The following is a 12,597-nucleotide window of genomic DNA, read 5'->3' on the forward strand; positions in this document are numbered from 1 at the left end:
GGAACGTTTTGCCAGGAGCGCGGTGGAAGCACAGTTGAAATAACGTGCTCTTGGGGGGCATGTGTCGAGTTGGAGACCTGTAATATTGGGTAATGTGTATAGGGCAGCCTCCCGGCTGAGCTGCCTTTGGGTAGAGCCTCTTCTGATCTATGTCTGTTCTAAAGCGAATTACTCTATTGCTATGATTTCCATAATAATTTTTGGTGTGTTCTGTGGATGAGATTAAGTCTGTACAACAACAGAAAATAGCAGTGTCAGGTGTTGGTTTGAAAATACTCCTTTCATCTTTGTCTGCGGATACTCACAGGCTATATTTATAGCCTTTCTGCTTCTAATTTGGTTGGGGTATAACCTTCCATTTTTTCAGTGTATTTATGTGATTTGCAAGCACAAAGAGAGGTAAGAAGGTGCTGCTAATGAATAGCTAGACAAAAGTTGAAAATGATGATGTTTGAAGCAGCAAACCTGCTGATGTATATCCCGTGGTGCTGTCAGAACCAGGAACGCCTGGTTTCAAGATCATCTTTCTCTGGGATTACTTTGTCCTGATTTCAATGTCTCAGCCATTCGTGGCAGATAAAGTCTGCAATTAATCCAGCACTGTAATAAATAAATAAATGAGAGCAAGTAAAACCCATTGGCCGGTAGCCAGCTGAAGAGCAGATGTGCTACTTTTGGTCGTACTCCCGAACTTCACAAATGAACAGGAGCTATTGGTTTCAGTTGGGAGCGCTGAGCTTCGCTTCCCCTGCACTGCACGTGTGTATGTTCTGCTGCCACGCGTGGATCCTGTCTTGAGGTCATTAGGCTGTAAAAACCACGCTCGGCTTTGGTGAAAGTTACTGTGAGAGAAGAATGCAAGTTAAAGGTAGATGGAGATTTCTGGTTTTGCGGCGTTTAACATTTGCATCAACAGGTGTGGGATCGCGTGCGGCTGGAATTTGACTTTCCAACTGTGGTATTTATTACACATCCTTATCTTTCAACATATATCCATAGCTCTGGGTTGGTACAGTTGTTCTACAGACAAGGCTTTATTTTTAGTCCTTGCTCCTCCCCGAGCGGCGTCCCTGCAGACACCGAGTGTCCTCTGTGACGGGAGGGTTTGTGGCGTTTGCTGTCCCCGCGGGCAGGGAGCAGTTACAGCCAGGCTTGGGCTTGTGTCTGCCTTTGAAGCACTGAAAATTCATTGGTCTTTTAAAATTCCAGCGTGTAGACTTGGAAAAGCATTTCCCAGAGGGGGGCAAAGCACTCGAAGGAGGAAAACAGTTTAAAGAGGTGAACCTTACACCAGTAAATCTGCTGTTTACTTTGCTTTTTCTTCTCCTGAGGTTTCATCAGAGCTTTCTACCACCCTCTGCTCGCTGCGCTCAGATACGCGGATCTGCGGCCTCTGCCGCTCCCAGTCCCGGTCCTGGTCCCCGGGAGCTGCACAGGGCTGGGAATGTGGAGACTGACAATCCCAAGTCCCATCAGCATCATGTCAGATGCCGTTTGAAACAGAAATGGGCATGAACCTCATCCCTGGAGCTGCAGAGGGGCAGAAAGGGCTGGGACAGGGTGTGTGCCCGTGGCTCTGGCTCAGGCCGGTGTCTTGTTTGTGGGTATTGAGAATTACCACGAAAAACCAGTGCCAGTGAGCATCTCCTCTGCCTTTCTTTCCCCTTCATCAACACACTGTTTGCTGCACAGAGAAGGATTTAATACTTTTTTTAGCTTAAAGAGAAAAATCGTTGAGCGGGAGTTAGACTGCGAGAGGGAATGTTGCCAAGATACACAGAAATATCCTGTCGCAGAGTCGCCTTTAGAGACATTAGAAAGAGTTTAATAGAGAAGACAGATATTTTTTTCCCCATTGTTGCAGTTAGGTAATTTGGCTCTAAGTTGCAGCATGGTGAAATTCTCCATATACAGCTGTAAAGTGCTTTAAACTGTATTAACAATGAAAACTAACGATAGGGGTGCTTTGTGCTACTGTGGTGTCCCTGTAGCTCCTTGTGCCACTGAAATGCAACAAATAAATTTCACATTTGCTCTTTTATCGTTTTCTTCTTATTTCCCTACTTAACCTGATGAAGATAAAGGACTGCTTATAAAGAACAGCTCAGGCTGTGTTTGGGATATAAAATAGATATTAATGGCATTAATAGCATCTTAGATGCCTCTTGTTCCATATAACTGGGAGATAAAATAGTTGAAAGAAACAAGGGAAAGCCCTGGGGGACCTACTGTGTCTCATTTAGTTATTCTCATTTAGTTATTCTCATTCATCCATCCAGATATCTGCATGTCCAGCCATATATATATATCTGTGTGTATATGTATATACATATACACACAGATATATATATGTGCACAAGAGCACAGGGCATCTTGCATTTTGTTATTTGATGAGGAAAAAAGGTGAGTTCCAACACCAGCTTAGATGAAATGTGACAGCACAATAATTAAAGTTTCTGAGCTATGACACGTCTATAAATCCAAGCTCCAAGTGCATGAAAATAAAGCAAATAAAAATATCCAAGTGGCATAACTAAGCTGAGGTTTTGAGAACTCTCAAACATCTGAGGTCTCAGAGCAGCGGCACCTCAGTGGAGTTGTCTTGGATATGACGTTAAGCTTTACATTTGTCTTGCTCTATTTGCTGCTTGCTGCTGGGTTTGGAGGGGTCTTTTTCTTTGAAATACATTAGAGATATAGGCTGGTGAAGGAATCTGGGCTCTGAAAACACTTGGGTTTTTTACTTTGGTCATTCACGGGAATGAGGGCTGGCTTGGAACTTTTTTCTTCTTTTGTTTTGTTTTCTCTTTGGTGTCCAGAGAAGGGAACGGAGCTGGTGAGGGGCTGGAGCACAAGTGTGATGGAGCGGCTGAGGGACCTGGGGGCTTCAGCTGGAGAACAGGAGCTGAGGGGAGACCTTCTGATCTCTGAACTGCCTGAAAGGAGCTTGGAGCCAGGGGGGTCGGGCTCTGCTCCCCAGGAACAAGCGCCAGGAGCAGAGGAAACGGCCTCAAGTTGCGCCAGGGGAGGTTGAGGTTGGATGTGGGGAACAATTTCTTCCCCAAAGTGCTGTGGGGCATTGGAACAGGCTGCCCAGGGCAGTGCTGGAGTCACCATCCCTGGAGGGTTGGACAGACGGACATGAGGTTCTCAGGACATGGGGCAGTGCTGGAGTTGATAGTGTTGGGTTAACAGTTGGAGTCAATGTTCTTAGATGTCTTTTCCAACCAAAATGATTCTATGAAAAATGCTATTCTTTTTTATTCTCAAAGGAAAAAGAATTTGATTTAATGTGTGCCCTTAACAATTAGAAAGACAATTTTTTAAAAACATATGTTCTCTCTAAACTAGAAATATTTTGTTTGAAAAACCTTTGGGGTTTGGTTTGTGTGTTTTCATGGGTTTTTTGGTATATTTTTTGTGTGCATGTTCATATATATATGTATATATATATAAACCTTCACATTCCTCTGAGTCTGATTGCTAAACCTACTTGTGAGCTGGAGATATTCATGGAGAGAGAAACACTTCAGTCACTCACAAAACCGCATCTTCTCATGAACAAATGATTCAAACGTTGCTCATTGCTGAGCTGCAGACGTCAAAGTGATCCTGGCCTTGGATAAACCATTATCTCCCTGTCCTTCCTCTACAGAACCTGACTGTTTGATAATTCCTTGCAGAAGAGGTGTAAGAAGCAATTAGCTAAAATGTTTTGAAGACAAACAGTGGTTGGTGGTGCTGAGAGGAGCTCCCATCAGTCGGTGCTATGGCCACTGTCTGTCCCAGCCTCTGATTGCTGCTTGGTAGATCTTGCATTTGGGGAAAGGAAACAGAACAGACTCAAAAAGTCTATCAATATTTATACTCCTGTCTTCAGGTATTTCAGTAACAATTCCCCATTGATTTCATCTCCTGTTGAGATATTTGCTGTTCTGCGGGTCTAACACTCGTGCCCTCTGCGGGCTGGGAGCCATCGTTTGATAGTCATACACACGTAGAAATGCCTCTTGGTTTGTTCTAGTCTGTCACATCTTTTCTAGAGCAGGTTGCCGTGTTCTCTGTCATCTCTAGGATCCCTGGAATCATCCTTGTTTTCCCTTGGTGTCGTAAACTTGCTGTTGATGGGCTGGGACAAGTTCCCGTGGTAAGAGGTGGAGATGGGGGTGAAATCGTGAAGCAAAGCGTTACTCTGCATCAGACAAGTACTTTACATGGTCAATTCCTTTTCCTTTATGTGATATATTTTACATGTTGCAATGTCGTGATCTGTGTGTTTATCAAAGTGTGCCCAGCGTGCAACAGAGGAACATAGTGCTCAAGAGCCGAGCCCAGGGAAACGCTCCTCCCAGGATTTATTGTGAAGAAATTAGAAAATATATCTATTAGGAAGTATTTGATTTGTAGCAGAGTGACTTTACTGAAAGCAGCCTCAAGCTATAAAGTCGCATGGTGGTTTCTGCAGATGACCAGCAGTTCCTGGGATCCCAGACTGCGGTTACCGACATGAGGAGTGCAGGAAAGCGTTGAACCAGCTGCTCGCGCTCCACTGAACTCCGTGTCTGTTTCACCGTTGGCTCTTAATGGTGCCGGGGTGGTGCCTCTGCTTGATAATTGCTCACAAACCTGTGTAAAACCTCCTGGCTCCATCTGAGCTGGGGCTGAACGTGGCTGGGTGATGGGGGAACGCAGGGCTGGCTGGACTGACCTGGCAGCTCAGACACCTCTCAGCTCCGTCTTTCTGTTGTGAACCCTCATACAGGGATTTTTCGCAGTGTGTTGCATTGTAATTGATTTACGTTTTCATGTAAGAAATGCTTGTACTGCACGGGATGTGACTGTTTTTAGTAAGACGAGTATAATTTTTCTCCCCATTTATAGGATGGCTATTTTTCCCACCGACCGAAAGAGAAAATGCGAACGGACAGCAATAATGAAAATTCAGTCCCCAAGGACTTTGAAAATATTGATAACAGTAACTTTGCTCCCAGGACTCAGAGGCAAAAACACCAGTCTGAGCTGGTGAAAAAACCCCTTAGCAAGCAAAAGGAGCACTTGAGAAAGAAACTGGAAGAGGAGAAGATGAAGGAGAACGTGGTGCTGGGGAGGAATTCCAATGAGGTGGTGCAGTTCAGCGATCACCCAGGCAAAAACAGCAGCAACAGCAACAATTTGAAAGAGATTCACAGGTCTCCCAGGCAGCATCACTTAAAAAGAAGTGGAAACAGCTCCCCTGAACTGAGGTCCGAGCAGCCCCCGAAGTGCGAGGTGACGGGCAAAGAGGCCATCTCAGCCATGTCCCGGGCCAAGTCCAAGCAGTGCCGGCAGGAGATCGCCGACGTCTATTGTCAGCACAAACATGGGAAGCTGATGCCGGAGAAGGTGACGCGCTTCTGTACGCTGGAGGGTAAGTTGGTTCTCTCGAGGGAAGGATTCTGGATAATTGAAATGGCCTTCTGATTACAAAAAATGCCTTTATTGCAGGAATGTGTAATGTGCTTAGGCTGTGAAAACGAGGGAGGGCTTGAGGATGTTTTGAACGTGGAGTCATGTGGATGTCACAAGATCTTTGGTAGATTCCTATAGCATTTCTTCTCACTTCCACCAAATTTTTATTACACTATGTGATCTGACTATTCAGCTACTACTCCTGTTCCTTTTAATTCTTAATCTACAGACACAGAGAAGCAAAGTTGAAGTTTTGTTATTCTGTACAGGAGCCACGTGCTTTTTGGGGATCAGGGAACAGCCATGGTGGATTGTGGCGCGTTTCAGCTGGTAAAGGAGTGCCATTGCTGTTGAGGCCATATGGCCATTTCTCTGGCACAGTGGACTCGTAGCTAATCACCAGGACTGCTAAGCATTTTCATAACCCAGAAAATGATCAGAAGTATAATAAAAATAAAAAATCCAAAAACATAGCAAAAACTTTGATTTTGTGGCTCGCTTCTATTTTTAATGTTCTTCAATCAGCAAAACTAATACCCAGAATCAGTGTTGTGGAGAGTCAGTAACCTCCGCCAGCCTAAGCCCAGCTCTGTTTTGGTGCTCTGGTTCCCCGTGTGGTCACACACATGGAGCGTCTCCGCTTGCTGTCAGTTTGCATGTGCGAGCTGACCCGCTGCTGCTTTTCTAGAACAGTGCTTCATGCACTACCATTCGTTCACCTGTAAGCTTCCCTAGCAGTGGAGTGCTTTTATCTTCAGTTCTTATAAAAAAGCATTGATGAGTTGATCAAAGTAGGTATTGATGAGCGCCCAGCTTTATCCAGCAGCGCCAAGTCCTCAGCCCGTCATTGGCACTTCAGCCCGTACGTCTGAGGATGTGCCCATGTCTTTATCTGAGCTGAAAGTGCAGAGGGACTTTCACAAACAAGAGAACTGGTCTTGCTTCAAGGTGGTAGAGTAAACGTGGTGAGCCATGGAGACCAGGGGATGATTAGTTTCTTTAATTAGGAATATTTAGGTACATCCTCAAACCCCCACGGTTTACCTGTTTATTGCACCATCAGTGCAGTAGGTGGTTTCAGGGTGGGGAGAGGAGGATCCGTGTTGCTGTGGCATAAATTAGGAGGCTGAACTCTCTGCACGGACAGTGGTAAAAAGGAGGTGCCCCAGAAGATGTTTCCAAACGAGCATCTCTCTGTAATAGGAAGCTGAGGCTTTTAATTCAGATGTTACATTATTACCAATATGAATGATGTGAGTACCCCATTTCCCACCCCAGTGCATCTGTGACTGTTCTGTTTTGGTTTTTTTACCATGTCTCTTTTGGTGTTTTTTATCTCTTTCTTATCATGGTGATACTCAAAATCATTAAGCTGGGTGAGCAAACATCAGAGATAAAGATGGAGCAGGCAGAAGAGTTGGTGCTCAGTGGGAAGCAGGGAGAGGGACAGCAAGGGCAGCACAAGTTGAAGGGAAGATAAAAGAACCAGAGAGAGGTGAGAATTGAGCAAAAGCAAACATCAGCGGCAGGCCGAGCATCAGCGAGTGCCCTGGGGGCTGGGGTCCCACTGGTGAATCCTCTGCAATGAGCACATCCTTGGTGTCAAGGATGGAGCCAGGCTCTTCTCGGTGACAACCAGTGATAGGACAAGGGGTGATGGGTTCAAACTGGAACACAGGAGGTTCCACTTGAATATGAGAAGAGACTTGTTCCCGGTGAGGGTGTCAGAGCCTGGTCCAGGCTGCCCAGGGGGTTGTGGAGTCTCCTTCTGTGCAGACATTGCAACCCGCCTGGACACCTTCCTGTGTAACCTCATCTGGGTGTTCCTGCTCCATGGGGGGATTGCACTGGATGAGCTTTCCAGGGCCCTTCAACCCCTGACATTCTGGGATTCTGTGATTCCCTCTTCTCTAGTGACAGGAGAAGCAGCTCTGGTCTGTGAGAATGCTGGTGGAGATCAGCACCTTGCAGACACTGTCCTACACTTTTTGGGATCAAGGACATATCTTAGTAATGCCATCAATACATTGTGCAGGGTAAATCTCCATCACCTGTACAAATACACAAGCAATATCCTCGAGAGAGCTGGAGGCTGTATTGCCATTAGTGTGCAGTTTTGCACACACCTCTGATCCCATCCCTTCCCCATAATATGTCTCCCAGAGATGCAGGATGACTTTCCAAAAGTTTTGCACAACTACTGTTCTTAAAAACAGGCTTCTCAAGAAACGTTTATTGCTTCTTTTTCGAATGCAGTATTTATCTCATGCCCCGCAGTCAGGATAATGGTGTGTTCTTAGAACCAAAAGCAGTGTCACCTTTTACACCTGGAGCCTTTCAGCACGTGTGTACATTGCACATTGGTATAAATGCTTCCTTTGTAATAAAACATATTACAAGATCCAGGAAAACTGGGAGCTGCAAACAGGACTAGAGAAACGGAGAAGTTGTCCAAAGATGATTTTGTTGTAAAGTACATGTGAATTTAGTAATGAGGTGTGGATATATACCACATTAAAAAATTAAGTGTGAAAAGACTGTGGCTACAGTTTTTAGGTTTGCAGTGCTGGAGTTTCATTTAGATTTTTATTTTAGGCAGCAAAGCTTGTTTAAAAAGAATAATTGAGGGATGTGTTAACTTAGCCAGATGGATCCTTGCAGAAAACGTTGACTTTTCTTTGCCTCAAGGTTATTTCCTCGTGCCCGTTCTGACAGCTGAAGTTAACCACTTCAGCAGCCAGATTTCCTTGGCAGAAAATGTGAACATCCTGTGTTACACACAGAGCAGACCTGGGAGCTTCGCTGAGGGGCAGGGACAAAGCAGCATATGGAATGGGACACGAGTTGCTTACGCAGGAGGTGCCAGTGCACAAGCAGATTGGGACGTGGTGCACGTGGAGGAGTCACTGCTCAAATGTCTGAATATAGAGCTACCAAGACAGAGACAAGTAGGAACCCCCAAACTGAAGCTACCTGACGTATATATACACCTTGATAGGTCCCTTAAATTTTACAACCCCGTTAAGGATCTGTTGCCTGAGTTTAAGCGTGTTGTGTTCTCAGGTCTCTCCCCACCACTGCAGAACATCAGCCCTGCTGTTGGTCACTCCCAGACTGGCTCCAGCCCTCACCAAAGGTGTCTTAGCAGCTCCGGAGGCCCTTAGAAGATGTTTGGCTTGGTTGGGAGATGTTTGTGAAGCATTGGCCATCAGCTTCTGGGTATATAAGACACTCCATAGTCAGGATGACTGGTACGGGGAGGTCCGAGTAGAGGTCTTGGCACTTTCTGCACCTAAAAAGCTGTTTGCTAGCTAAAGTCAGACATCTAGGGACTGAGTCTGTGTATCCAGTGTGTGAGTGCTAGTCCCTTCGGTTTGGTTGAAAGAAAGGTTTCCTGTCTGTTTTCAGCAGAGCTGTGAAATATAAATATTTATGCATTGGAGCGGCACATTTATCCATTATCCCAACGTATAAACGTGTTCCCAGTGCTGTGGTTCCCATTGAGATGTCATCCAGCATTTCATCCCCTTGGATGCTGTCTCAGCAGATCAAAACCACGAAGCTGCCAAGCGTAGCCATCAGTCACGGACAGGACTCCATCAGCTGCGTTTTCACTGGTGTTAAGTGATACGTTCACTTGAGTGGTTATCAATGGAAACAGGATCTTACAAGCTGTTGCTTTTTTAAGTATTTTATTGTTTCCAAAGGCAACAGGCAAAAGAAGTCAAATATAACTATCTTCAGTGCATAAAAGAAAGAATTATTGAAACCAAGAGCATCATGTCCACTGCCTGTTAGCCATGCAGGTGTTATTTCCTGATAACCAGAGGACAGGGGCTGCAGTCGCTCTGAGGCGGCTGCACAGACAACGCTGCTGGCGCTGCTCACCGGGACATGGCAACTTCAGCATTCGCCAACTTGCAGAGCCCGTGAGCTGGTGTTTGCCGCAGGCTGGGCCTGGAAACAGGGCACAGATGCTGTGGAACAGGGGATTGGTGTCAAAGGCTTCTGGGGCAGCCTTGTCCAAAGTCGTGGCTGAGATCAGGGCAAGTGGCAGCTTGCAGGTCGCTCCAAGGGGAATGTCTGGAGTTGGTACAAGTGTGTTTTGAGGTGAGATGCAGTCAGGCAAGGTAAGAGAGGGAAAGTTGGTCCAGCACAAGGCTGGATGAGGAAAGGGCAACTTGAGTCCTTTGCAGGTTGGGGAGAGGATACAGGGAGACGTCCTTTTGGGGAGTTTGTGTCTTCTCAGGAGATGTGATGTGGAGAACATCAACCTGTGGACAGCGTGACATTTTGTCTCCTTGCTGGGGCCATCTCCAACCTGGTCCTGTACAGGCCAGACTGGAGACGCTGGTTCTGCTGATGTACCAAACTCCCTTATGCTCACCAGAACTGTTGGTGGACCTGGACCGGCTGCCTCCCTTCCTTGTCCATCATCATACGTGGCCTTCCTCTTGTGCAGATGTACTGGGAAGAAGCAGAAGCTTCAGTGCCAATTCTTGGCTTCACGCTGTGCCTAGACAAACTCTTATTGACAAAGCACAATTGACCCCAAGTGTGCCATGTTTTCCCCTTCAGAATCCCCTGTTCCTGTGGGCAGGAGCACAGTTAAGGATGGCCACAGTGACCCTGACTGCTGAGATTGCTGCCCAGCAACGCGATTACACAACTCCGCATTCCGACATGCGTATTAAAATTGTATCTCCTACTTGCAGTCTTCCTTCTGCGATGAAAAAAGCCCAGCTTGGGACCCAGCAGCTGGATCCAGGCCCTGAAATCTCTGCTTTTCACTCCCCCGTGGATGACGGTAGTTGGTATCTCTGAATCCCTGGGTTCACTGGGTATCCAGCCCGGTTCCTCCTCAGTTGTTGGCACCAAGTCCATCAGTCACAGTGCTGAGTGGTATCTGCATCAGCCCTCCCCCGGGCCAGCTTCTCCAGGCTGCTGGAGCCCCATGGGAGACTCTGGCCTAATCATAGTCATTAATTACCCAACTGGGTTCTGCTTGACCCTGATCTGTAGCCCTAGATAGACCAAAAGTATGTAACACTTTTTTGGGGGGGGTGTTTTCTAACATGTAGTTCTGGCAGAAGTCCCTGGGAAAGCAGAGAGTCTCAAGTGAGCCAGATTTATTTCTCCTTGGCTCTTCTGTTGTCTTAGTTTATAAATCAAACAGGTTTTCTCCCACCTTTCTCCCTTTGGGGTAAACCCAACTCATAAATAAAGCAGAAAAATAATCAAGCTACCCTCATGCCACATCATTCAGCAGCACTGGAAGAGTTATTTACAGATTACACCATTTTCTCCCTGGTTGCTTATTGATAATGCTGATCTAGCACTTTGAAACAAGAGATTGCAGTTTCTTACAGGCTGCTGAGAAGAAAACTTTCTATTTCATTTGGGAAACACAACCTTCTTTGGTTTTAAAACGGAGAGGAGAGGGCTCTGTTGACCGCGTAATATGCACAGGCAACAGAAATCTACATGTCTATAATGTTTTTATCTGATTGCTTCAAAGCGGTTGAGAGAAGGAGGCGTGATTTGCAGAAAGGGAGAAGATAACCTACTAAGACGTCAAATATTTACAGGGTGGAGCAGAGCAGTTCTTCAAGGGATGGGAACGATAGCATCCTCTGTATGATTATAAAAGAATGGGAGCTGTAACGAAGCAAATACAGAATTTCATCTGCTCAGTATGCATGTGTATGTGCACAGTGACATATAACCGTATGGCTTTATTTCTTTTTTGCCAATGCATTTTTGGACTCACTGGGTTTGATCTAAAGGTTATTGAACCCCATATTTGTCTTTTTCTCCTGGTTCCAGGGTTCCTGATGATATTGGCTGCGGCTGCTTTTCTGTACATTTAATCTGTTCTGTTGTGTGGCAGAATGACTGTGGTGAGCTGCACAGGGTTAAGGAGCGTGTAAGAGCCACTGCATGTGCAGCCCAGACAGCATTTTAATTTGCTGCACCACAGATGACTCCAGTTGGAATAAATTTACTGTGAGTAGACTAATTGCAAAATAACCCTAATTGAATAGTTATCAGCAAACAACATCCTGTGGAACAAAACTGCTTACAATTAATAGCATTTAAGCCATATGCTGGTATTCTGTAGAACACTAAGATGTAATTACACTGTGTACAGAGATTGTGCTCTGTGCTGGAAACCGTGTTTCCAGCACTTCTTTCATTATAAAGGGTTGTTTCAAGATTCAGTACTCGCGTTTTAGACAAAATGAGTTTATGAAATAAGTGGTGTGTCTCTCCTCTCATTGCATGTGTAAAGCAAAACCAACTTGAATGATGATCCTCAGAAAGTGGATCTGTCTGGGGTCAGAAACTGGACGTGTTTCTTTGCAGAAGGAAGATCTGTGTGCATTGTAAGGGAGCTAGAATTGCTCAAAATGTCCTTTTGGATCCCGAAACAAGGTGCCATTGTCCTGCCGCCTCCCCGCACAGCTGGGAACAGCTGCAGAGCAGAGGATGGGAGATGGGTGATCTCAGGGATGTTGTGGAGCTGGGGGGTTCTTCTCCCCAAATCAGGCTGCTAGGAGCACAGGCTGGCTCTGCCAGTGCGCTCTGGCGTGGGTTTAGAAGAAATCCGGTGAGGGGAAAACTGTGCTGGGCGTCTGTGCCAATTAATCATTTCATTTAGCTACAGACAATTCTCGTCTAGATCATCTGCAAGTTTAGAAGTGGGAGGATGAAACTAGACTGATGTTCCCCTGTTTTTTCACGTGGTGCTACTGTCTGGTCACGTTTTTCCCCGTCGGCCCTGTCTGGTCACCTGTGGGTCTGCAGAGCTGGGCCGGGCGGGTCGGGCTTGCAGAAAAACATCTTGACAAACGGCATCTCGAGGAGATGCCGAAAACAGCGCAAGGAACGGGGGGCACCAGGGCTGGGAAATTTATGGTCAGTGGCCCTAGTTCTCACCAAGCCTCTGTTTGGGAAAATGATATAGCTTTATGGAGCATTAAATGGGGAGCGTGGGAGAGGATAACGACTGAGAACGTCCATGTGCAAACCTCCTGGGGAGGGAGAGCAAGGGCAGCAGGAGCTCTGGGAATATTTTCATAAAGATTATTGAGTATGTACGGGGATGAAAGAAAAGCACTGCAGTGATCGCTAATGCTTCTCAGCAAT

At 46.1% G+C, this 12,597-nt stretch overlaps 1 protein-coding gene across 1 annotated transcript in view; it reads left to right on the top strand.

Annotated features, from left to right (window-relative positions):
* Positions 1-12,597, top strand: part of XYLT1 (xylosyltransferase 1) — a gene marked incomplete at both ends in the record, with an annotated part of 193,726 nt that overhangs the window by 90,481 nt on the left and 90,648 nt on the right. The window contains one exon of the mRNA XM_080353903.1: positions 4,882-5,407. Coding sequence (XP_080210029.1) covers positions 4,882-5,407 — 526 coding nt within the window. The remainder of the gene's footprint in view (positions 1-4,881; positions 5,408-12,597) is intronic.

Source organism: Nesoenas mayeri (assembly GCF_963082525.1).
Source record: "Nesoenas mayeri genome assembly, chromosome: 15".
Lineage (NCBI taxonomy): Eukaryota > Metazoa > Chordata > Aves > Columbiformes > Columbidae > Nesoenas > Nesoenas mayeri.